The sequence below is a fragment of the Haliotis rufescens genome, unplaced genomic scaffold (genome assembly GCF_023055435.1).
Source record: "Haliotis rufescens isolate VD_foot unplaced genomic scaffold, xgHalRufe1.0.p SCAF_28, whole genome shotgun sequence".
NCBI lineage: Eukaryota > Metazoa > Mollusca > Gastropoda > Lepetellida > Haliotidae > Haliotis > Haliotis rufescens.
In genome coordinates, this window is record NW_025963979.1 from 2267810 (window position 1) to 2290914 (window position 23105).

The following is a 23105-nucleotide window of genomic DNA, read 5'->3' on the forward strand; positions in this document are numbered from 1 at the left end:
AACCCCAGACCTTCTGCTCTCCGGTGGACGCTCTATCAGTAGACCATGGAGGCTTTCGCATCAGCTGTAAGGGGGGCATGGATATGAATCCTGTTTTAAGAAAATGAATCTGCAAGCTGAAGAAATGGGCCCAAAAGACATTTTGAAAAGTTTCTCAAATCCTTATTGTTATTTTCTTAATGAAGTTTCAGTTTTGTAAAGAGAGTTTGTAAAGTTTTTGAAGCTATGAAACAATTGAGACATTTTGAAAATGGCTTCTATTGATATAAATGTGAACAGATTTCTGAGTTCCTCAAATCCTAATTGTTATAATTTTCTAAACAAAGAGAGAAGTTTTGGAAGAGGTGGAAACTTATGATGGATGTAAGACAAGCGTGACATAAGTTCATATGCTACGTTGCTTGGTTCACAGAAGTGAAACATACTTTCTCAAAAGAACATCATTGTTTTATTGAAAAGATGTATATGTAAGCTTGCAAAAATGCCTATTAATAAAAAGTATTATGACAATATTATTTTTTATTATCCAAAACTGGCTCCCACAGGAGATATGCTGCAATGAAATTGCATCACAATGCTTTGCAGACCATTGTGACGTCACTGGTTATCATGATGTCACAATCAAATGGCTCTGCAACTGAAGCTGTTAGCAGTACTATTTACACTGAAGACACTGCTAATTGATGTCTACAAACTGCAAATGTTGGAAGAATGATGTTGGATGATAAATAAAATCTCACCCTCGTGTCTTTTGATATGAAATATATCAACACGAGTTGATAAAAGTGGCAAAAATCCTGGGCAAGCCTCGGAATTTTTCCACTTTTAACAACTCGTGTTGATATATTTGATATCAAAAGACATGAGGGTGAGATTCTCTATATCCCCATATTGTATGACTTGCAAACTACTGGTATCTTTCCAACATTAGATCTACAAGTGACATTAAAGTGAGTATGGTTTTGCATCACTTTTAGCCATTTTCACTCAATATCACGGCTTCTCACAATGTACAATTGTAGGGAATTGAACCTAGGCCTCTGGCATGATGAGTGAAACCCCACTGCCCCGTCACATAAAGGGAAGACAAGAATATGCAAACATAAATAACAGATGTTTTAATACAATGGACAAAAAGAACAGTTTCCAAATTGCTGACATGACGGTCATGGTGTTCATGTCAAAAGTTGGATAAGAGTCCTGTGAGCAACAGATTGGTTCAATCATGTAATACACTGACCAATGGACAATCCAACACACCATAACCCCAGTTTTAATTCAGGTCAGCAGTCCATAGTTTGAGTTCCAATATGATAAGACATTGGGGGTCTTATCTGATAAATCTCCACATGGTCATGAGTGCTGGAGTTAAGTTTTACACAGCTTTGAACATTATATCAGTATGTGTGTTGACTGCCGTTTCAAAAGAAGATTACCACTTGGGTATGGTTCTGACAACATAATCATGAACATTGGACACACTTAGATCACCACCATCTGATAATTCCATAAATTTGCATGTCACACAGAGATAATTACTGTGGCAACTGGCAGGCAGAATCAGACAGCTAACAGGTTTTTCTCAAAATAATCACCTGTCTCAGTCTGTTTCATCATTTGAACAATTCCCTTTTAGTACTATACATAATCAGTAAAATCTTCAACAAAGGACCGTCCTCTAAAGGTCTTCTGTTCACTGTCCTCCGCTAGGACTTCATCGTGGTCCCCTCTTTCCTCCTGTCTAGCTTTTAGTCGTATTCGCTTAATTTGCCTGAGCCTCTCTAACCAGTTAGAGGCAAAGGGATCTTGTGGTTGGGATTGCTGTCGCTGCAGTACCATTGATGCAAGCTGCAAAACACAAATGATTTATCAACTGAACATCAGAAAAACTAATAACTTAGACCACATAAAAAATACAAAGAACTTTCACTTTGATTTTACATCAAAGTAAAGATGCAAGATTAATCCTCCAATCTGATTCTCCCATGTTGACAACCGAGAAAGCTGTTCTAATTCACCAACCTAAAATTCACAAATGTGAGTAACAAAAACATTCTTCCTCATGGCAAAACAACTGTTGAGAAAACCCCCCAAATAATTTGAAATATCTTAATGATTATTTTTTTTCTTTCTAAAAACACGAAATAAAAACTATCTTGTCTTATTCCAGAAAAGAAAAGAGTCAAGGCAGATAAAACAGGAAACAGAGACACTCTTTGGTGTTAGCAAAGATACAGAGTGAAGCATCATGGATTAAGTCCATTGTCTTGAGTGGCTTATCGATCTTGATGAAGGAAACACAGGTAAAAGCCTTCATGTTGTGTACACAAAAATTAGAACATTTTCTCAAAGTAAACGAAAAAATGATTTTTATGTTTCTTTCATGTTGTATGGGTATCAAACATCCATTCAAATTCCTGGAAGCATCATCTTCCTGAAGTAAGGGAGTTAACAGTAGGGCTGCAATGAATACACTGAGGTGCATACGATTCATATCACGAATATAGGGTAACGAATACGAATATTAATTCACAATTACAATAACAAGTCAGCAGTTTATGTATTATTTATTATATTCAGTGAAACAATAACATCATAATTTATTTGACATGGTTTGTTAATTATTAATATATTATACATTTATATACTGCACTTATCCAGGTACTAGTATCTTCTCAAATGCGACAATAACCAGTGAAAACAATACTATCAAATTAAATATTATTAGAGTGTTGTCATTGAAAGAAATCTATGCATATAATATGTTGTTATAGATATTTTTAGGTACAGGGTATGTAAATATACATGATAGCATATTCATAAATATTCGATTCTAGTGGCCATGAATAACGAATTCAATTCATGAATGGTTACGGTTCGATTCACCGAATACGCGAGTGAATCGTAACAGCCCTAGTTAACAGACTGGAAAAGTCCAGTTTCCACCCTTGTTGAACTGTACTGGAATTCCGGAGTTACCTTCTGGCTGGGCTAATGAGTCTATGCATAGTCCAATCAAAATCGCGCAACAAACTTGACATCTGGTTCGTCAACATGGATTTCAATGTGCAGATTTCCTTCAACAGCAGGATTTGCAAAGTATGTCAACTGGGCGTTGACAGATATTTTCTAAATCTCTTCATGTTTTTTATCAAGGTGCACTTTGTTTTATTACAACATACATCTTGATTATCGTCTTTACTGGCAGCCCATTTTGTTTTTGTTTGAAATCTGATTGGTCAATAGGAGGGACACAGAAGGGACATAACTTGTAATAGCCACAGGTGGATATAAAAAACAACAACACTCGAACGTCTCTGTAAAACGTGTAATGTCTTCAAAGATAGAGAATCACTTCTACAAATAATCCTCAATCATGATGAAGAATTTGGTGCACTCTGTAAAAACGAACAATTCTTAATAATTTTCAACAACAGTTATCCAGAATGAATTTCCAAGATATGTTATCGTATCTACAATGATAAATAAATTCCTTGTATGTACAACATTATCATAGTTTTGCTGAATTCTCATATTGTTTCCGTATCATTATAATACACTTGTTCAAAATGAAATTGTTATAATGTACCTCCTTTATTTGTTGAATGAACCTGTATGTTTTGTACTTACTGTGCATATATTTTGCAGTTGTTTCTTCATGGAATGTTACGCAATAAATATCTTATTTAAAAAGTCTTTGTTTTATGATAATTTGATACAGTTGGGTATGGCGCATGGTTGACCCAGTCGCCTAAGGCACTGCAATTCACTATGCAGAGTTGTGTCCCTTGGGCACGCCAGGAACCTATGACAGTGTTAGAGCTGGGCAACTCGGGTAAATCACGGGTCCGGGTAGTCCTGTGGGTACCCGGGTCCTTCTCAGTACCCACCCGACCCGGGTACCCACAGGACTATCCGGACCCGTGATTAGTCACGTCATATATTGTCTAATGACTAAATTATCTGGTACTATATGGTTACACGACAAGTCACTAATGTTTGCATTTCTTTCTGACTATGCACCCATTCATTCTGATTTTAGTAAATTTGGACTTGTCCCAGCCCTAGACAGTGTATTCGAATCCTGTTTGTCCTGATTATGTTTCAAGGTTTGTCAGCACCATACCCGTGCTTGTGTGTTTCACCAAAGTTGTAAACGTCTAAGACCTTCATCACTTCAGGCTTTCCTCCCATATCAAGCTGACATGCCATGATATAACTGGAATACTATTTACTATTCACTATTCACTCATTACTCTTGTGTACGGTCCTGTACATCATTGCAAGGTCAATGCGTGATAAAGCAATATATTATAGCTAAAGGAAACAATGGCTCAATGAGCAATAGATTATTCTTACAAAATATAGACCAGGTAACTTATGCGAAAGGAGATATACTTCCAATAAATATTTCAAGCATTTTTAAAAACAAAATGAACAAATTGCATGGATTATCTACATTATGAAACATGACTAAGTCACAGAATGTGACAGGCGATTGGTTAAAACATGCCCAGATTAAGTTACTCTCATTTCATTTTACAGATTCCAAGTTTAGAGAAACCAAAATAACACTCTCCTTCAGTCAAAAACAAAGGGGAAGAATGATATTATCAGCATTTGTATAATGCTTGCTAGTCGGTTCTTCAAGTTTGAGAGGAGGTGAGAGGTGGGCATTTGGCGGTGCCTAGTCTGGATAATATGTTTTTTCAGCAGGTTGTCCTCATCAGTCTTGTTTTGAAGTCCCGAATCTTGAAACAACCTCAACAATATTCTCTACCTGTTTGATGATACCTTGTACAGAAGGACCTGGAGTAACAGCCCTGTGGTCTGAGAGATTTCCATGCTAGCCATGTACACCAAACAACATATTACATGTAAACTGCATTGCTGTCAGATAAATGCAGCTTCACTAACATGGACTGAAATTCAGAAAGAGGTGATATTCTTTGCAGGTTTGAGATAGATCATTGGTGGGATCTATACAAAACCAGTCTTAGCCAGGTCAGCAAATAGGAGGTTAACTTCAGCTGCAAACACAAACAAATCTCTTTTCCTGGCCAATCATCAAATTGGTAAAGAACATAGATGCTGGCGAGTTGACCTGTATTAGTAAGTTTGATGTGATGTCACTTACCATGCTGCATGCAACTGAATGTATGCACTCAGAGTTCCTGAGAATGCTGATGGGTACAATTAGATAAATCAAACTGTCGAATTTTGAAACAGATAAATTCAAATCATAAAAATTTGTTTCATGTGTCATGAGCTAATTTACAAGATTTTATTTTGCAAGCTCCGGCAAGCGTGATCTCCCAACTACCAGGTGTCGTTACCAGCCTATTCAAATTCTTGCTAGAACTTACTATTCTCCATTACCGGCTTTTTGTCATCAGTCGTGTTGCCACGTTTGTTCAAGACTGTTGTGGGATGTTATAGTTTTTTTTATTGGTGTGCTTTTGTTTTTTTGTGTGATTTGCAAGCATCAGACTTTCTAAAAATTACTACCCCGTCACTTGTGCCATGCCATAATGATACTGATTGTATGCAACATGTGAGAGAAGTACACGATTCAACCCCAACCTGCCATGAATAAGAAGGATTCAGTGCATTGACATCATGCTATATCCAATTCCGAATCTGAGGTCAAAGATGACGAATGCCATACAGATGATGAAACCAGTAATTGCTCTCAGTTGAGAAGCATGTTGATAACGTGTGGTCCACTTAGGGGTGAAATGCAAGTACCTGTCATTTTCATCCTACTTATTCTTCTAAAGGTACCAAATGTGTTTTGTCTCAGGATATGTATGATTACTGAATACCTTATGCTGGATATTATTTTGAAATAACGTCTCTGAGGGACGAACCATGAGATGATAGTATTGAATCTGTAATGGATCTTGATCTTGAGTGTATAGCCAGGGTCAACAAAGTGGCTGCGGCCCATCCACTCTTGCCCTGTGATGGTCATTGGCCCACTTGGACTTTATATAGCTTATAAGAAGAACCATGTGCTGGCCAAAATAGTGAGATTAAATTTCAATCTGTGGCAGTGAATTTTAATAAATGTCTTGCCGTTTTGTCGAAATTGACCAAATATATGAAAAAGAGCAAGGCTCTTATGAAAAGCATACCAACGTCTTTCAGTGATCCTATCATGACAGAAATGGGAAAACATAGACTAGAAGCCAAAGTTGTGGTGGATGCTGTTCAGCCCAAAAAGAAGAAGCCTAAGTTTGGATTAATATTTCACAGCAGCAACAGCCTACCAGTCAGGTCAGGCCTGAAGAGTCCTTTTGAACCTGGTTTCGGGTGCAGTGCTTTCGCTGCGATCAGAGGAGGCTTATCATATACCATGGTGACATTTGGTTAGTGATCTCACTCAAGAGGGGACATAATGTGCAGGGACAACTTGCTATTACTGCCCCAGAACCTAGACTTGATAGTGAACTGGGGAAAGTCCCATCTCGAATCAAAAACAGAGGATAGATTTCCTGGACTTTGTTATCATAGCTTCTCAAGAGATGATGTTTTGTCATCTGGAGGAGAAAATTACATCAACTCTGCTAGCTCCAAGGAAGACTGTTGTCCTTGGTTCAGGCTATTATGTCAGGTTCTTACAGAAGAACCAAGTTCATGTGCTTATCAAGGGAAAGTGTGATGAGACCATTTTGACTCCTGATCAGAGATATCCTGGTACATCAACAAATGGAGCTCTTCAATGATAGGGCAATAATTAAGTTGATTATAATCAATTCTAGGCTTGCCAGGATTGAATGCTCCCAACCTAGGTTGGGGGGCAGTCTGTTAGGGTCAGGCCACATAGGAACGTTCCCTTCAGAATAGGTGTATTTTCACATCAACTCGAACAATCTGCTTGCAATGTCTCTGGCACTCAAATTATTTGACAGGAATTTGTGTTTATATAAGACGGGACAATCAAACGGCAGTGGCTCAGTGTAATCAGAGGTGGGTGGACAAATCCATCTGTTGAACAGATTAACCAAGGAAATCTGGGAGTGGTGTGTACAAATGTCACTTGCTCTGCCAGGGAATATGAATTCAACAGATTGGCAATTTCAAAGTGATTAGGACATGTTTGAAGGAAACCAGTTCTGTTATCCAATCAATCAGCATTTAGAAAATATTACTCAGTTATCCAGGACAAAACAAATTTTCAAAATGCAGTGTTGACCAGGTTAACTTTGAACTAACACTTGACTGTTGAAGGAGGTTGGGAATTGCAGCCGTATATTTCACCAGAGACCATATAATGGAGGGACGGCCCTCCCCAACAGTTTATCACTAACCATCAGCACTACGGTCTGGCATGTAACTGATACACCCCGACACCCTGCTGTTAACCTCCCGGTACCACTGCAGATGCGCAATAGATGCGCAGACATTCACGACTGACCATTCTGGTAAACAATATCACATAATATCCGGGACTAGAGTTAATTCCCTTAGCTGAGATTTCTCCGACTACGACCAGCGACAATCCAATAAAAGGACATCTCTTAGTGGATCACAAAGATTTTTTATCATATCTCTCATTAGCACATGTCAGTTGGCTGCAAATTATTTGCTGAACATGTGTGTCTTCCGTGACATTTATTTCAATTTACATTTGCTACAGCCATGGACGACTTCATTCACTGGGATGATTTCGTCTTGGACCTAGATATACCACTTGAAGAATTCCTACCCAAGAACCAGGGGTTGGTTTCGGATAACTCCTGGTCTGAATAGAATGACAGTGATGTTACCGCTACCAAGCCGTTGGTAATACCTCCCAAAAAGTTTCACTCAAAGAAAAAGACAGGAAATGAAAATATGACAGGTGTCTATGAGCGTAGGTTTTTGGGGGCGTGTGAAGAAAAAGACGATACGATATCAAAAGTATTTTAAAACGTATTCTATTTGTTTTAAAAATCAGTTAATATATCTCATTTTATGCTGCAAGTGTATAACTATTATAAATAAACAAATATACCAAATCTATTACGAACGCACAGAAAACTATGATCCGGTAAATTGCACAGGAACTCAGGAAGTGTGAATATAATTCATCCAGATGCAAGGAAGACACTTGTAAAAGATCACCTTATACTTGATTTTCACAAAATATATCTCCACATTATCTTCATATCTAGATTTAGTTGCAAAAATGCATGGTCACCGGCTGGTGTAAATGCTTTACTATTAGCCAGAAAAAATAAGGCCATATTAATGTCTTTATTTCATGTAAATTCGCTACTATTTTATAATGCTTATAGTTCCAATGAATGAAAAATACACATTAATCTACGAGCGTTGTTAAATGAATTTTCGATGTGTTCGACGATACGTTTCACAAGTAATCAAATGTTATTGGTTAATGCCTGTTTGGGGCTAGCAGTGATAAATTGGGTTTGCCGGAGCGAGGTATGTTTTTTTCAAAGGGAGGCTACTGTGAAATTCCAAAGCAAAGAAGACGATTGTAATTTTACAATCGTTATTTAATATTACCCAATCAGTTTGATATTTAAGCATACAAATAATTAGGTATTTCAGGTATAACAGTATAGCTTCAACAAGCATGGTACCAGATATAAACTAGTATACGTAACCTGTAGTTACGTTTGTAGTTTTCTAAATTGTTTCATCATGGTTTTCTATTCATACCTGATCAATCAAAATCTAACCTGGAACAAGGCATGCAACTATTACTATTAAAACAAAACAAAACAAAAGATCACAAACTCTGACATATGTAGATGTATTTATCATAGAAAAGGACAATAGACCGTCTACTTATTTTACTGAATGACACCTTCGACCATGTTGTCTGGAACTTCTCTCGTGACAACTGCCGATATCATCCTTCTTGTTTCTTGGCATTTACAAAGCAAATTATAATTTCATAATACAAATATTTCATTTAACAGATTTTTATTTTTATTTGATGTTTTGATTGTGTTGTAAATACACAAAGTAAGTAGTACTTTCATCATATTTACAATATTATGATTGTGTTTAGGCCTAGATCATTTAGTTCATAATTAATATTTACATGGCATAAAACAAAAAATAGATTAAATGTAGTCATGATTAATAAAGATAAAATCTACATATGATAACAAATATAAATCATCGTCAAAATATGACGTTTTCTTCAGCGCGATACGTGATAGAAGCCTAACTGAAACAAAGTTAATATAGATATGTTAAACTAAAGAAATAGCGAAAACAATGGTAAAAAATATACAGATCTTACAAAAGTATTCTAATATCAACAAGCATGAAATACTCATATCCCCTGCCAATATGACATGTCCGGTTGTGTGCAATGCATTAGCTCCTGTGAACTATGTTCACTGGACCTTTTAGTAATGGCCTAATTGCAGCACTATAAAAGTTTTTACTGGTCTTGTTTTCCCATCTGCAGTTTATGATAGAATACGTAACTGTATTTGTAATGGGTAAGGATGAGAAATATGGACGAACAACTTCTTTATTACAATTAGGAGCGACATTTCTGTGTAGGTTCTAACACCGTTATCAAGCAAGTGAAGTACAGAATATGGTTGACAAGAATATATACAGGATAGGATGCAATGCAGTGTTTATACAGTTACAGTTGTATTTGTGATGAGATGTGTTATAACTTAAACAATAATCAGAGAAGTAAGGGAATTCTTGCTTTACTTAGAGATCATTGAGAGCACCATGAGATGTACTGAGAAGTAGCACCAATCATCTGATGATCTGAGTAGTAGGCTTGAGTCTGGAATGCTACAGCACTAGCATGATCAGTAAACAACAAATCCAGTGTAGCTCCTAGACAGTGAGTTGAAGAGTGAATGAGTTGAGTCATTTTCCGCACATGAAAGAAATCTTCAAGTTTGAGTTTTTCCCTCAGATCACAGTTGAAATCCCCAGTAACTAGGACATGTTGACATTCATGCTGCTTGGAGAGATCCTGAAGTTTCTGCATGAAATGAGAAAGTGAATGCGACAACCTTGTCCATGACACTTTTGGAGGAACATACACACAAGCAATGCAGAAATTGCCAACAAGAAAGGAAATGTATTCAATACTGCGAGATGACATTACATCACATAGCTGGACACTGTTCTTGAAACTTGTTGAAACATACACAGCAATACCATGTGTTGTGTCTCCTGGATAGGCTTGATGTCCTGGCAGGTCTCTTTCACTGTAATCATTAATGTGTGTTTCTGTGAAACACAAAACATCAAGCACACCAACAAACTTGTCCTTCTTCACATCTTCGAAATGAGCACTGAGGGATCGAACATTCAAGTGAGCTACCTTGAGTCAATCACCATTAATGTTCTCTACAGGGTGTGTTCAGGCGAACAGTCTTTCATTCCGCATTCTAGTCATCTCATCCAATGCTTTTTTGTTTACTACAATTTTGTGTTCATCAAAACCTACAAGCTTTAGGCCTTTCCTTGATTTGACCCTACTGAGCATCGTATACACTTGACCAGGCTGAGCTTTAAATTTACTTCCTTGTGCAATTGTCATGTTCCCAATAATCTGTTTATAGGTGCTACCTTGTGACTTGTGGATTGTGAGGGCCCATGCTAAAGTTCCTGGATACTGTTTTCTTTCAACCATGACAGATTTAGCATTGTCTGACACAGAGAACAAGGCTGTTACAGCAGTAATTGGTACTGCATGTTTCAAATTGACAGGACTTCGCTTTCTTGCATCATGGCACTGAGAGGAAATAGGCTGGTTCGGGTGACCCGTTCATGTTACCGGTACCCACTGTGAGGAAGTAGGCTGGTTCAGGTGCCACTCTTCATGTTACCACCAAGCACTGTGATGAAGTAGGCTGGTTCGGGTGCCACTTGTAAATTGTGTTTTCACAATAATTCACAATATACCTTGTCAAAGCCCCTTTGTCAAGTGGTATACATCTAAATCAGGTTATTATGGTAACGGTTCTCAGGCAACCCTGTGTAGATGTTTTTGTGGAATATGTAAACGGTTTCTGAGTTATGCTCTTGCTAAGGAAACATTCGTAAAAATCCCAAACTATCGAAAAGGCATGGTTTTCAAGATTTGCTCTGGAAACGTGGACTACCGCCATTTTCAGCCTAAGTCAAAGTCGTTGCCATGGAAACTCGAAAAATAATTTTTTTTAAAAATCCCAAACTATCAAAAGGCACCAGTTTTCCACTAGACCTATTTATGTGCCACTTTTGGTGAAGAAATAATGTACGGTTTTCAAGTTCTGCTCCGTAAACAAGGACTATCACAATTATCAGTCTAAGTCAAGGTCATTGCCATGGAAACTCGAATTTATTTTTTTAACTCCCTAACTATTAAAAGGCACCAGTTCACCACTAGACCTATCTATGTGCCAAGTTTGGTAGAGAAATATTGTACGGTTTTCAAGTTCTGCTCCGGAAACGAGGACTACCACCATTTTCAGTCTAAGTCAAAGACGTTGTCCCGGAAACTCGAAAAACATTTTTTTAAAAAATTCCAAACTATCAAAAGGCACCAGTTCACCATAAGATCTATCTACGACGGGTGTTCATTAAAGATTTCCCCTGACCCACTTCCGATGGACCTGGTGGAATGAAATTTGGCATAGGTATTAGTCTTTCTCCACATAGGAACCACCAAGAGTTACACACTTCTCCCATCGTTTTATGCAACTATGGAGACCTCGCTTGTAAAAGCCCTCATTTTGCGTCTCAAACCAGGACTTGACTTCAGAAATCAGTGTTTCATCATCTGTGAAACGTTTTCCCTTCAAAAATGACTTCATGGTTGGAAAGAGGTGGAAGTCAGATGGTGCAAGGTCAGGAGAGTAAGGAGGATGTGGAAGGATTTCATAGCCACAGGACCGCGCTTCTGTTTGGGCAACAGGAGAGTGGTGTACTGGAGCATTGTCTTGCAGGAGACGGACACCTTTGGTCAGCATGCCACCCTCTTAAGCTGGATAGCGTCCTGCAATTTCCGTAGCAGTGAAGCATAATAAGCTCATGTAATTGTGGTATCCTTTGCCAAGAAATCCATCATCACTACTCCGTGCTGGTCCCAAAACACCGTGAGCATGTTTTTGTCTGCAGAGGGTTGGACATGTGCCTTCTTTGGGGGTGGTGACTCCACATGCTTCCATTGCATCGACTGAACTTTAGTCTCAGGATCATATGGACCCATGTTTCATCCTGTGTGATAAGTCTGTCAAAAAAGTTTGTCGAGTTATTTTGGCACATGTCCAAAAGATCCTTTGAGCATTTGACTCGTTCCTGCTTTTGGAAAAGGTGTGAGCAACCTGGGAATCCATCGTGCAGACTCCTTATGCATGTTCAAATTGTCATCGATGATTTTTTCCACAGACCCTACACTGATCTTGACATCTTGTGCTAACTGGCGAACAGTTATATGTCGGTCTGCCAAAATGGCGGTCTCCACTTGATGGATAGTGTCCTCATCAATGGCTGAATGGGGGCGACCAGGAATGGCAGCTGTTTCCACAGATGTCCGACCACACTTGAACTGGCGATGCCAGTGTTTAACAACGTCTTATGATGGGGCAGCTTCCCCATAAGTTGCTTTCATTACATCGAAAATTTCTTTTGGTGTGCGACCTTTCAAATATAAAAACCTAATCACTGCTCGGTATTCTTCTGGCTCCATTGTCACACCCTACTCTATCATAACACCTGTAAAAGTGGTAAGATTAATAGTTCGGTGCTGCAAATTCAGACATAACCCATAGATACATGTTTCATTACACATGTGAAATTTCAACCAAATATGATAACCCTAAGTGGTTTAGGGGAAATCTTTAATGAACACCCCTCGTATGTGCCATGTTTGGTTAAGATATCTCTCACGTTTTTTGTGTTCTGCTCCGGAAACGAAATGTGACGGACGGACGGCACCCATTTCTATATCCCCCTTCCACTTCTCGGCGGGGGATAATAAAAATAAGACACTTTATAGGATGTTTTGAAAGATATATGCGGACGATAATCACAGACAAAATGCATGTTATGTCGTCTGCTATATGGCAATTCAACTTAAAATGTATGACTAAAATATGTGTTTGCGCCAAAACTCATACAAAAATAACTACCGATCGTACCTAAATAACTTTGGTTCCACACAAAAGGGGAAATCGTGATGAATGTAAAAATGTTTATATTAGGACCGATAATAGGAACATATTTGTCTGAAAGCATGCGAAAATTAAGAGTTGTGGTGTAATTATTTTGGAAAAATTCAGATTTAGTCACATTTCTGGAGTCAAAATTAGAAATTTCCCAACCGCCCCAGATTTGTCAGTGGCACTACTCTAATTTTTAACATATCTCCTTTTTATACACCTCGGTAACCAAGGACTTTCATTGCGAATTAGTGGCCGTTATTGAAAATCACAATCTGCACTTTTGCCTATTTTACAAACGGACAAAGACAAAGCGTGTTCACAGTCTTCAAATACAATAACAACGACATGCTCCAGGGCATCAACAAGACTCAGCTGTAATGTTGACAACGTTAAGAAATACATGAGTGTAAATATGTGTTGTGAAATACATCTTTTGCATGGGAAAACTAGGCGACAACGATGACTGCAGTGAATGTGTTTCTGCTCGCTTTCGGACAGGCTGCGCAGAACAAGCCATAGCACCGATGGTTTCGCGCTTCGGCTAGAGGGCCGTCCCTCTATTATATGGTCTCTGATTTCACCAATACAATCCATACATTGGGATATATTTGCTTCCTGAAATCACTATGGTCACCCTCTTGGTAGAAAGCCAGTAATGGAGAATGGCAAGTTCTTGGATGCAATGCTGCAGGGAGATGGTGGGAGGGAGATGGTGGGAGGGAGATGGTGGCAGGGAAATGGTGGGAGGGAGATGCTGCAGGGAGATGGTGGCAGGGAGATGCTGCAGGGAGATGGTGGAAGGGAGATGGTGGCAGGGAGATGCTGCAGGGAGATGGTGGCAGGGAGATGGTGGCAGGGAGATGGTGGGAGGGAGATGCTGCAGGGAGATGGTGGGAGGGTGATGGTGGCAGGGAGATGCTGCAGGGAGATGGTGGAAGGGAGATGGTGGCAGGGAGATGCTGCAGGGAGATGGTGGAAGGGAGATGCTGCAGTGAGATGGTGGCAGGGAGATGGTGGCAGTGAGATGCTGCAGTGAAATGGTGGCAGTGAGATGGTGGCAGGGAGATGGTGGCAGGGAGATGCTGCAGTGAAATGGTAGCAGGGAGATGGTGGCAGGGAGATGGTGGCAGGGAGATGCTGCAGGGAGATGGTGGCAGGGAGATGGTGGAAGGGAGATGGTGGGAGGGAGATGCTGCAGTGAGATGGTGGTAGGAAGATGGTGGCAGTGAGATGCTGCAGGGAGATGGTGGAAGGGAGATGGTGGCAGGGAGATGCTGCAGGGAGATGGTGGCAGGGAGATGCTGCAGGGAGATGGTGGGAGGGAGATGCTGCAGGGAGATGGTGGGAGGGAGATGGTGGCAGGGAGATGCTGCAGGGAGATGGTGGAAGGGAGATGGTGGGAGGGAGATGCTGCAGGGAGATGGATGGTGGCAGGGAGATGCTGCAGTGAGATGGTGGCAGGGAGATGGTGGCAGGGAGATGGTGGCAGTGAGATGCTGCAGTGAAATGGTGGCAGTGAGATGATGGCAGGGAGATGGTGGCAGGGAGATGCTGCAGTGAAATGGTGGCAGTGAGATGGTGGCAGGGAGATGGTGGCAGGAAGATGCTGCAGGGAGATGCTGCAGGGAGATTGTGGCAGGGAGATGGTGGCAGGGAGATGGTGGAAGGGAGATGGTGGGAGGGATATGCTGCAGTAAGATGGTGGCAGGGAGATGGTGGCAGGGAGATGCTGCAGGGAGATGGTGGAAGGGAGATGGTGGGAGGGAGATGCTGCAGGGAGATGGTGGCAGTTAGATGCTGCAGGGAGATGGTGGAAGGGAGATGGTGGCAGGGAGATGCTGCAGGGAGATGGTGGAAGGGAGATGGTGGGAGGGAGATGCTGCAGGGAGATGGTGGCAGGGAGATGGTGGCAGGGAGATGGTGGGAGGGAGATGGTGGCAGAGAGATGCTGCAGGGAGATGGTGGCAGGGAGATGGTGGCAGGGAGATGCTGCAGGGAGATGGTGGCAGGGAGATGCTGCAGTGAGATGGTGGCAGTGAGATGGTGGCAGGGAGATGGTGGCAGGGATATGGTGGCAGGGAGATGCTGCAGTGAAATGGTGGCAGTGAGATGGTGGCAGGGAGATGGTGGCAGGGAGATGGTGGCAGGGAGATGGTGGCAGTGAGATGCTGGAAGGGAGATGGTGGCAGGGAGATGGTGACAGGGAGATGGTGGGAGGGAGATGGTGGCAGGGAGATGGTTGAAGGGAGATGGTGAGAGGGAGATGCTGCAGTGAGATGGTGCAGTGAAATGGTGGCAGTGAGATGCTGCAGGGAGATGGTGGCAGGGAGATGGTGGCAGGGAGATGGTGACAGGGAGATGCTGGAAGGGAGATGGTGGCAGGGAGATGGTGACAGGGAGATGGTGGGAGGGAGATGGTGGAAGGGAGATGGTGAGAGGGAGATGCTGCAGTGAGATGGTGGCAGGGAGATGGTGGCAGTGAGATGCTGCAGGGAGATGGTGGCAGGGAGATGGTGGCAGGGAGATGGTGACAGGGAGATGGTGGGAGGGAGATGGTGGCAACGAGATGCTGCAGGGAAATGGTGGAAGGGAGATGGTGACAGGGAGATGGTGACAGGGAGATGGTGACAGTGAGATGGTGACAGGGAGCTGGTGACAGGGAGCTGGTGGCAGGGAGATGGTGGCAGTGAGATGCTGCAGGGAGATGGTGGCAGTTAGATGCTGCAGGGAGATGGTGGAAGGGAGATGGTGGCAGGGAGATGCTGCAGGGAGATGGTGGAAGGGAGATGGTGGGAGGGAGATGCTGCAGGGAGATGGTGGCAGGGAGATGGTGGCAGGAAGATGGTGGGAGGGAGATGGTGGCAGAGAGATGCTGCAGGGAGATGGTGGCAGGGAGATGGTGGCAGGGAGATGCTGCAGGGAGATGGTGGCAGGGAGATGCTGCAGTGAGATGGTGGCAGTGAGATGTGGCAGGGAGATGGTGGCAGGGATATGGTGGCAGGGAGATGCTGCAGTGAAATGGTGGCAGTGAGATGGTGGCAGGGAGATGGTGGCAGGGAGATGGTGGCAGGGAGATGGTGGCAGTGAGATGCTGGAAGGGAGATGGTGAGAGGGAGATGCTGCAGTGAGATGGTGGCAGGGAGATGGTGGCAGTGAGATGCTGCAGGGAGATGGTGGCAGGGAGATGGTGGCAGGGAGATGGTGACAGGGAGATGGTGGGAGGGAGATGGTGGCAACGAGATGCTGCAGGGAAATGGTGGAAGGGAGATGGTGACAGGGAGATGGTGACAGGGAGATGGTGACAGTGAGATGGTGACAGGGAGCTGGTGACAGGGAGCTGGTGGCAGGGAGATGGTGGCAGTGAGATGCTGCAGGGAGATGCTGCAATGAGATGGTGGCAGTGAGATGCTGCAGGGAGATGCTGCAGGGAGATGCTGCAGTGAGATGGTGGCAGTGAGATACTTCAGGGAGATGCTGTAGTGAGATGGTGGCAGTGAGATGCTGCAGGGAGATGCTGCAGTGAGATGGTGGCAGAGAGATGCTGCAGGGAGATGGTGGCAGGGAGATGGTGGCAGGGAGATGCTGCAGGGAGATGGTGGCAGGGAGATGCTGCAGTGAGATGGTGGCAGGGAGATGGTGGCAGGGAGATGGTGGCAGGGATATGGTGGCAGGGAGATGCTGCAGTGAAATGGTGGCATTGAGATGGTGGCAGGGAGATGGTGGCAGGGAGATGCTGGCAGTGAGTTGGTGGCAGGGAGATGGTGGCAGGGAGATGGTGGCAGTGAGATGCTGGAAGGGAGATGGTGGCAGGGAGATGGTGACAGGGAGATAGTGGAAGGGAGATGGTGAGAGGGAGATGCTGCAGTCAGATGGTGCAGTGAAATGGTGGCAGTGAGATGCTGCAGGGAGATGGTGGCAGGGAGATGGTGGCAGGGAGATGGTGACAGGGAGATGCTGGAAGGGAGATGGTGGCAGGGAGATGGTGACAGGGAGATGGTGGGAGGGAGATGGTGGCTGGGAGATGGTGGCAGTGAGATGCTGCAGGTAGATGGTGGCAGGGAGATGGTGGCAGGGAGATGGTGACAGGGAGATGGTGGGAGGGAGATGGTGGCAGCGAGATGCTGCAGGGAAATGGTGGAAGGGAGATGGTGACAGGGAGATGGTGACAGGGAGATGGTGACAGTGAGATGGTGACAGGGAGCTGGTGACAGGGAGCTGGTGGCAGGGAGATGGTGGCAGTGAGATGCTGCAGGGAGATGCTGCAATGAGATGGTGGCAGTGAGATGCTGCAGGGAGATGCTGCAGTGAGATGGTGGCAGTGAGATACTTCAGGGAGATGCTGTAGTGAGATGGTGGCAGTGAGATGCTGCAGTGAGATGGTGGGAGGGAGATGCTGCAGGGAGATGGTGACAGCCAAAGCCTCAACTGATATCTGTGAAAGCTTGCTGAACAGTCTGTGAATTATGCTCAGGAAACAAAACGTGACACATGGAATGACGTAAGAAGAGGTACTCACATTACAATGCATTGCAATCTGTCGCACCAGCACTGCCAGGCTGCTGTCAGAGATGATCTTGGTGTCTGTGTGACCAAGGATATCAGCAATATCTGCAAATTGAACACAAAAGTAAAACATCACTTGAGGAGAAAGTGAACTGTATCAATAAAACGCCTGACACCAGCTAAGTTTGTTGATCATACTGCACGGACAACTAGCATTATTTCAGGTCATCAAAGAAGACTAGCTTGGTGTGGGATGCAAGGAAAGATGGCATTAGCTTAAGACTGCATCACAGATGACTAGCTCGGTGTGGGATGCACATCTTCCCGAGTCAAGGGAGTTAACTGACTATTCAAGTCCAGTTTCCACCCTTGCTGAACTAGGCTGGAATTATATTTTGGCTGGATTAACGAGTCTATGCATAGTTCAATCCAACTCGTGTAACAAAATTAAAAATTTGAATCATAAATAACATGGCGACACCCATGCAGATTTCAATTGATTGCAGGAATTGCAGAGCATGCGTCCCGTAAACTGGGCGTCGACATGTATTTCCCCAAGCCTTTTATGTTTTTGATAAAGGACAAGACCCTCTTTATTACAATATAGATCTTGATTATCAATCAGATCGTCTTGACTGGGGGCCGCCTTTTTTTTTAAGCAAATGCAAACGATATGGTCAATAGGAGGGACATAGAAGGGACATAACTCATAATAGCTACTGGTGGCACGATGGTCGAGCCCATAAATTCCAGTCTAGTTCGGCAAAGGTAGAACCTGGACTTTTACAGTCACTTAACTCACTTGCCTTGGGAAGATGGGGATGCAAGGACAGCTGGCGTTAAGACTGCATCACAGATGGCTAGATTGGTGTGAAATGTAAGGCAACCTGATGTAAGTCTGAGTCACACTGCAGAAGATGTAGGCGTCACCAGATATAAACATCAACTGAATAAACACCATGGGTACAACAACCTAAAGCTTACATGTCTTAAACATTGGACCCAAATAATATGGTATACATATAAATAGACACACAAAATGTTTCAAAAGAGGAAAATAATTACCTGAGAACATGGATATGTTTGACACCATCAGGCATTAACAGAGCCCTACACTACACAGACCAGGAGCTGTAGGACCCCTAACACTCACAGGCATGAACAGAGCCCTACACTACACAGATGAGGAGCTGTAGGACCCCTTACACTAACAGGCATGAACAGAGCCCTACATGACACAGACCAGGAGTTGTAGGACCCCTTACACTAACAGGCATGAACAGAGCCCTACATGACACAGACCAGGAGCTGTAGGACCCCTTACACTAACAGTCATGAACAGAGCCCTACATGACACAGACCAGGAGCTGTAGGACCCCTTGCACAACAGGCATGAATAGAGCCCTACACTGCACAGACCAGGAGTTGTAGGACCCCTTACACTAACAGGCATAAACAGATCCCTACACTACACAGACCAGGAGCTGTAGGACCCCTTACACTAACAGGCATGAACAGAGCCCTACACTACACAGACCAGGAGCTGTAGGACCCCTTGCACAACAGGCATGAATAGAGCCCTACACTGCACAGACCAGGAGTTGTAGGACCCCTTACACTAACAGGCATAAACAGATCCCTACACTACACAGACCAGGAGCTGCAGGGCCCCTTACACAAACAGGCATGAACAGAGCCCTACATGACACAGACCAGGAGCTGTAGGACCCCTTACACTAACAGGCATGAACAGAGCCCTACACTGCACAGACCAGGAGCTGTAGGACCCCTTGCACAACAGGCATGAACAGAGCCCTACATGACACAGACCAGGAGTTGTAGGACCCCTTACACTAACAGGCATGAACAGAGCCCTACACTGCACAGACCAGGAGCTGTAGGACCCCTTACACTAACAGGCATGAACAGAGCTCTACATGACACAGACCAGAAGCTGTAGGACCCCTTACACTAACAGGCATGAACAGAGCCCTACTCTACAGACCAGGAGCTGTTGGTATACCAGCTGCTGACAGATATCAAACAATAGTTATCATTGTTAATAGTTCTAAAAATACTACCTCTATTACACCACTGCCATTAATCCTGTATTTTGGCATTCATCACACCGTAAAATCTACGAGTTTGCAACAGAAGACTTCTCACCGTCAGCTATCCATAAACAGTTAAACAGGAAATAGTATCTTGGTGCCTCATGCTCTTGCAAATGCGCGAGTTAGTAAGATCTCACTTCTTTCCAACAATCACACACAAGATGCATATATTTGGGAAGTGTGTGGGACTACTCCTGAGGTAATAGAGGTAGTATCATTAGAATCATTAACAATTACTATTTTGTTATAATTGCTATGAATATCCTACCTCTTTTACATTACTGCCACAAAGTCTTAGAGCGACTGGTGGGTTCTGACATCTAGTAATCTAGGATAGTTAACAGTTGTTTTGGGGTACCCAAAAAATCCAAAACTTCTTCAAAACGTGATGGATCAGGTAGATGATGAAGATTAGGTAACACCTTAAAACTGAAACACCTTAAAAAGACTATACCAGAAGATGTTATTTGCATCCCAAACCACTTGTGACGTCATCAGATGACTGCAGATAGTCTGCCAGACACAAAATCAGTGATGTGCCTACCACTTCTGCTGACACCTTCCGGTCCCGACGACGACACTCCCAGTTCTGATGTCACATCCAGTAATGACGACTCTTCTGGTTGACCTGACCTGACATCATACCAGTGATGTAACTCTAGTCGTTAACCTATGATCTGCCCTATTCACTGTAGACAAAGATCAAACGGTTAACTCAACTACCAAAGCTGAGGCCGCAGGAAAATCCTTGCACCAACCACCAAAGACTCCCACATCAGGTTTTATGTCTATGATATGTTTGAACGTATTGTGGGACTTCTACCAGACCACTTGTTCAGTGGAGTCTGTGCTTTGTGGCTGGTTGATAAGGCTGTAAAAGAATACAACGTTGGAGTACAATGTAGATGGTTCTGCATTCTCTGCAGATGGAATTGTTGGCCCTCTGGCCACGGTACAAGCTGTGATCGTTGATGGAAATGCAACTTGTATCCTTTTCTTACAACTTCAAGAATCCAGCAGTTGTTTTTGACATGCTTTAAAGTTTTGATGTATGACACACAACATCCTCCCACTGGTCCCAGAATTGGTGTCCGTTAGTTGGATCAAAGTCCATAAACCAATCCAGGTCTATGGAGTCAGATCCGAGATGTGTGGGTAAGAATGCATTATACCGGACACCGGAACAAATGTTTGATAGGGTGCGGCAACTGATGCGCATAAACACCCCTAGCAACAAGGAATTTTGTTTACACCGCCATTTTGGATACACATACCCATAATAATATGTACGGTATAGTATGTATACAAAAATCAATACAAATCTGTAAGTTCTTACCATTACAAGACAAAGTCATCCAAACTGTCATTTGCCGCTGTGTTTACAGGAGCGAGTGGTTGCTGTTTCACAATGATGTCCCTGTCTGGTTATATGCTCGTGTGATGAGTGGAACAAAGGCAGTAAATTTGTTACTCACGTCAAGATACTTTCTCCTCACACAAAATTCCGAAGAACTTGTGTTGATATATTTGATATCAAAAGACATGATGGTGAGATTCTATATGTGTACCAATGTGTGGTTTCTGGACAGTCAGATTTGGCGATTACCTCTTCCCCTAGCTCTGGTCCTGCCTCCTACTCTATGTTTCAGCTCAAAATGTCTACCGCGGTCTATTGTTTCAGTGTTTAGACAGGACAGACCTCTTAGACACTGCTCTATTCCGAACTTGTGAGATAAGATGTTGAATCTGAGATCATAACAACTGTCCAAACATCCAGACTTGGGTGGACAAGAAATCATCCTGCATCTTCACTAAGGCCCAATCTCCACGGTATGTCTATTGAATGTGCCGAAGTCGATGGGTTGTGACAACAAGCATACTCAAGCAACTAAGGTGTGGCCTGATCTTAGGTTGCATGTCCAGCATAAGGTGATAAATCTTCTCAAGTAGTTGTCCATTGGTGACAAAAGACCTTGAAGGAGAATGGGTGCCGGCCTCACACATGCAATCCTCTGGACAACAGTGGTCAGATGTCTCTCATTCAGAGCCTGCATGTCGTCTTGCTGCTCCTTCATTAATTGCTCAAATACATTGAGGGAGAGCGTCTGGGTGGATACAGACTCGATTTGCTTCTGTCGCCACAACCCTGTTCCTCCATGAAAAACTGTCTGCCAAGATGTTGAATTTCCTGGGAATACATCTTCCCGAGGCAAGAGAGTTAACTGACTATTTTCCAGCCTTGCCGAACTAGGCTGGTATTATGGAGTTACGTTTTGTCTGGACTAACGAGTCTATGCATAGTCCAATCAAAATCAAGCACCGAAATTGAAATCCGGTTCGTAAACTGTTGTGCAGATTTCAGTCGATTGCAGGATTTGCAAAGCATGTGCACCACCAACTCGTTGTCAGCAGGTATTTTCCAAATCTTCTCATGTTTTTAATCAAGGTGTTCACGTGATTTGATGCATTTCGCGATGTAAGACCCGTTTTATCACAATATATATCTTGATTATCGATCAGATCGTCCTGACTGGGCGCCACCATTTTGTGTGAAGCAAACGCAAGTGTTACGAGAGGTGGAATCTGAATGGTCCATAGGGGAGGCTTAGAAGGGACATAACTGGTAATAGCCACTGGTGGCGCTACGATCACACCCAGTAATTCCAGCCTAGTTCGGCAAGGGTGGAAACTGGACTTTTAAAGTCAGTTAACTCTCTTGCCTCGGGAAGATGTGGGAGTGAGTGAGTGAGTGAGTGAGTGAGTGAGTGAGTGAGTTGGGTTTAACGCCGCTTTTAGCAGTATTCCAGTTATATAGAACGGCGTGTCAGCTTAATGTGGGAGGAAAGCCCGAAGTGATGCAGGTCTCAGATGTTTACCACTTCAGTGAAACCCATGAGCACGGGTATGGTGCTGACAAACCTAGATCCTCATACTGTTGTCAAGCAAGACTGGCTGTAGATATCGATGAAAAAACCTCAAAGGTTTTCTTTTAGGTGTCTGCTTTTTCCTGGCAAACAAATTGATGGAGAGGGTGGCGCAGATAGCTGGCGACGAAGGTAAAGGAAACACCATTCTGTCTCACGATATGTCACTCTAACTACTTACGTGAGCGGATCCCTGAAACTACTACTAAATAATATAGTAACATCTAGTAACATCTGTAAAATGAAGATATTATAGAAGCCACATTCTAAAAATGAAATATGTAGATGATACATTCATCAATGTGGATGATAATTAAATCTATGTGTATTAGTTGATGTGTATTAGTTTAATAAGTTGGATTTAGTTCTTTGTGATCCTCTCCCCTTATTTACGTTCACCTCTTTAATTTACCTAT

At 42.9% G+C, this 23105-nt stretch overlaps 1 protein-coding gene across 5 annotated transcripts in view; it reads right to left on the reverse strand.

Annotated features, from left to right (window-relative positions):
* Window positions 1-1099: 1099 nt before the first annotated feature.
* The window catches only part of LOC124123002 (tuberin-like), a 253029-nt gene continuing 231023 nt past the window's right edge, over window positions 1100-23105 (reverse strand). For 4 of the 5 annotated variants that reach the window (XM_048402652.1, XM_048402651.1, XM_048402653.1 and 1 more), the window contains 2 exons: window positions 17665-17756; window positions 1100-1848 (listed from right to left, as the gene is read on the reverse strand). In XM_048402652.1, coding sequence (XP_048258609.1) covers window positions 1639-1848; window positions 17665-17756 — 302 coding nt within the window. In that variant the 3' untranslated portion in view covers window positions 1100-1638. Of the gene's footprint in view, window positions 1849-17664; window positions 17757-23105 lie in introns of those variants that run through there. The other variant, XR_007222962.1, reaches the window with a different exon arrangement.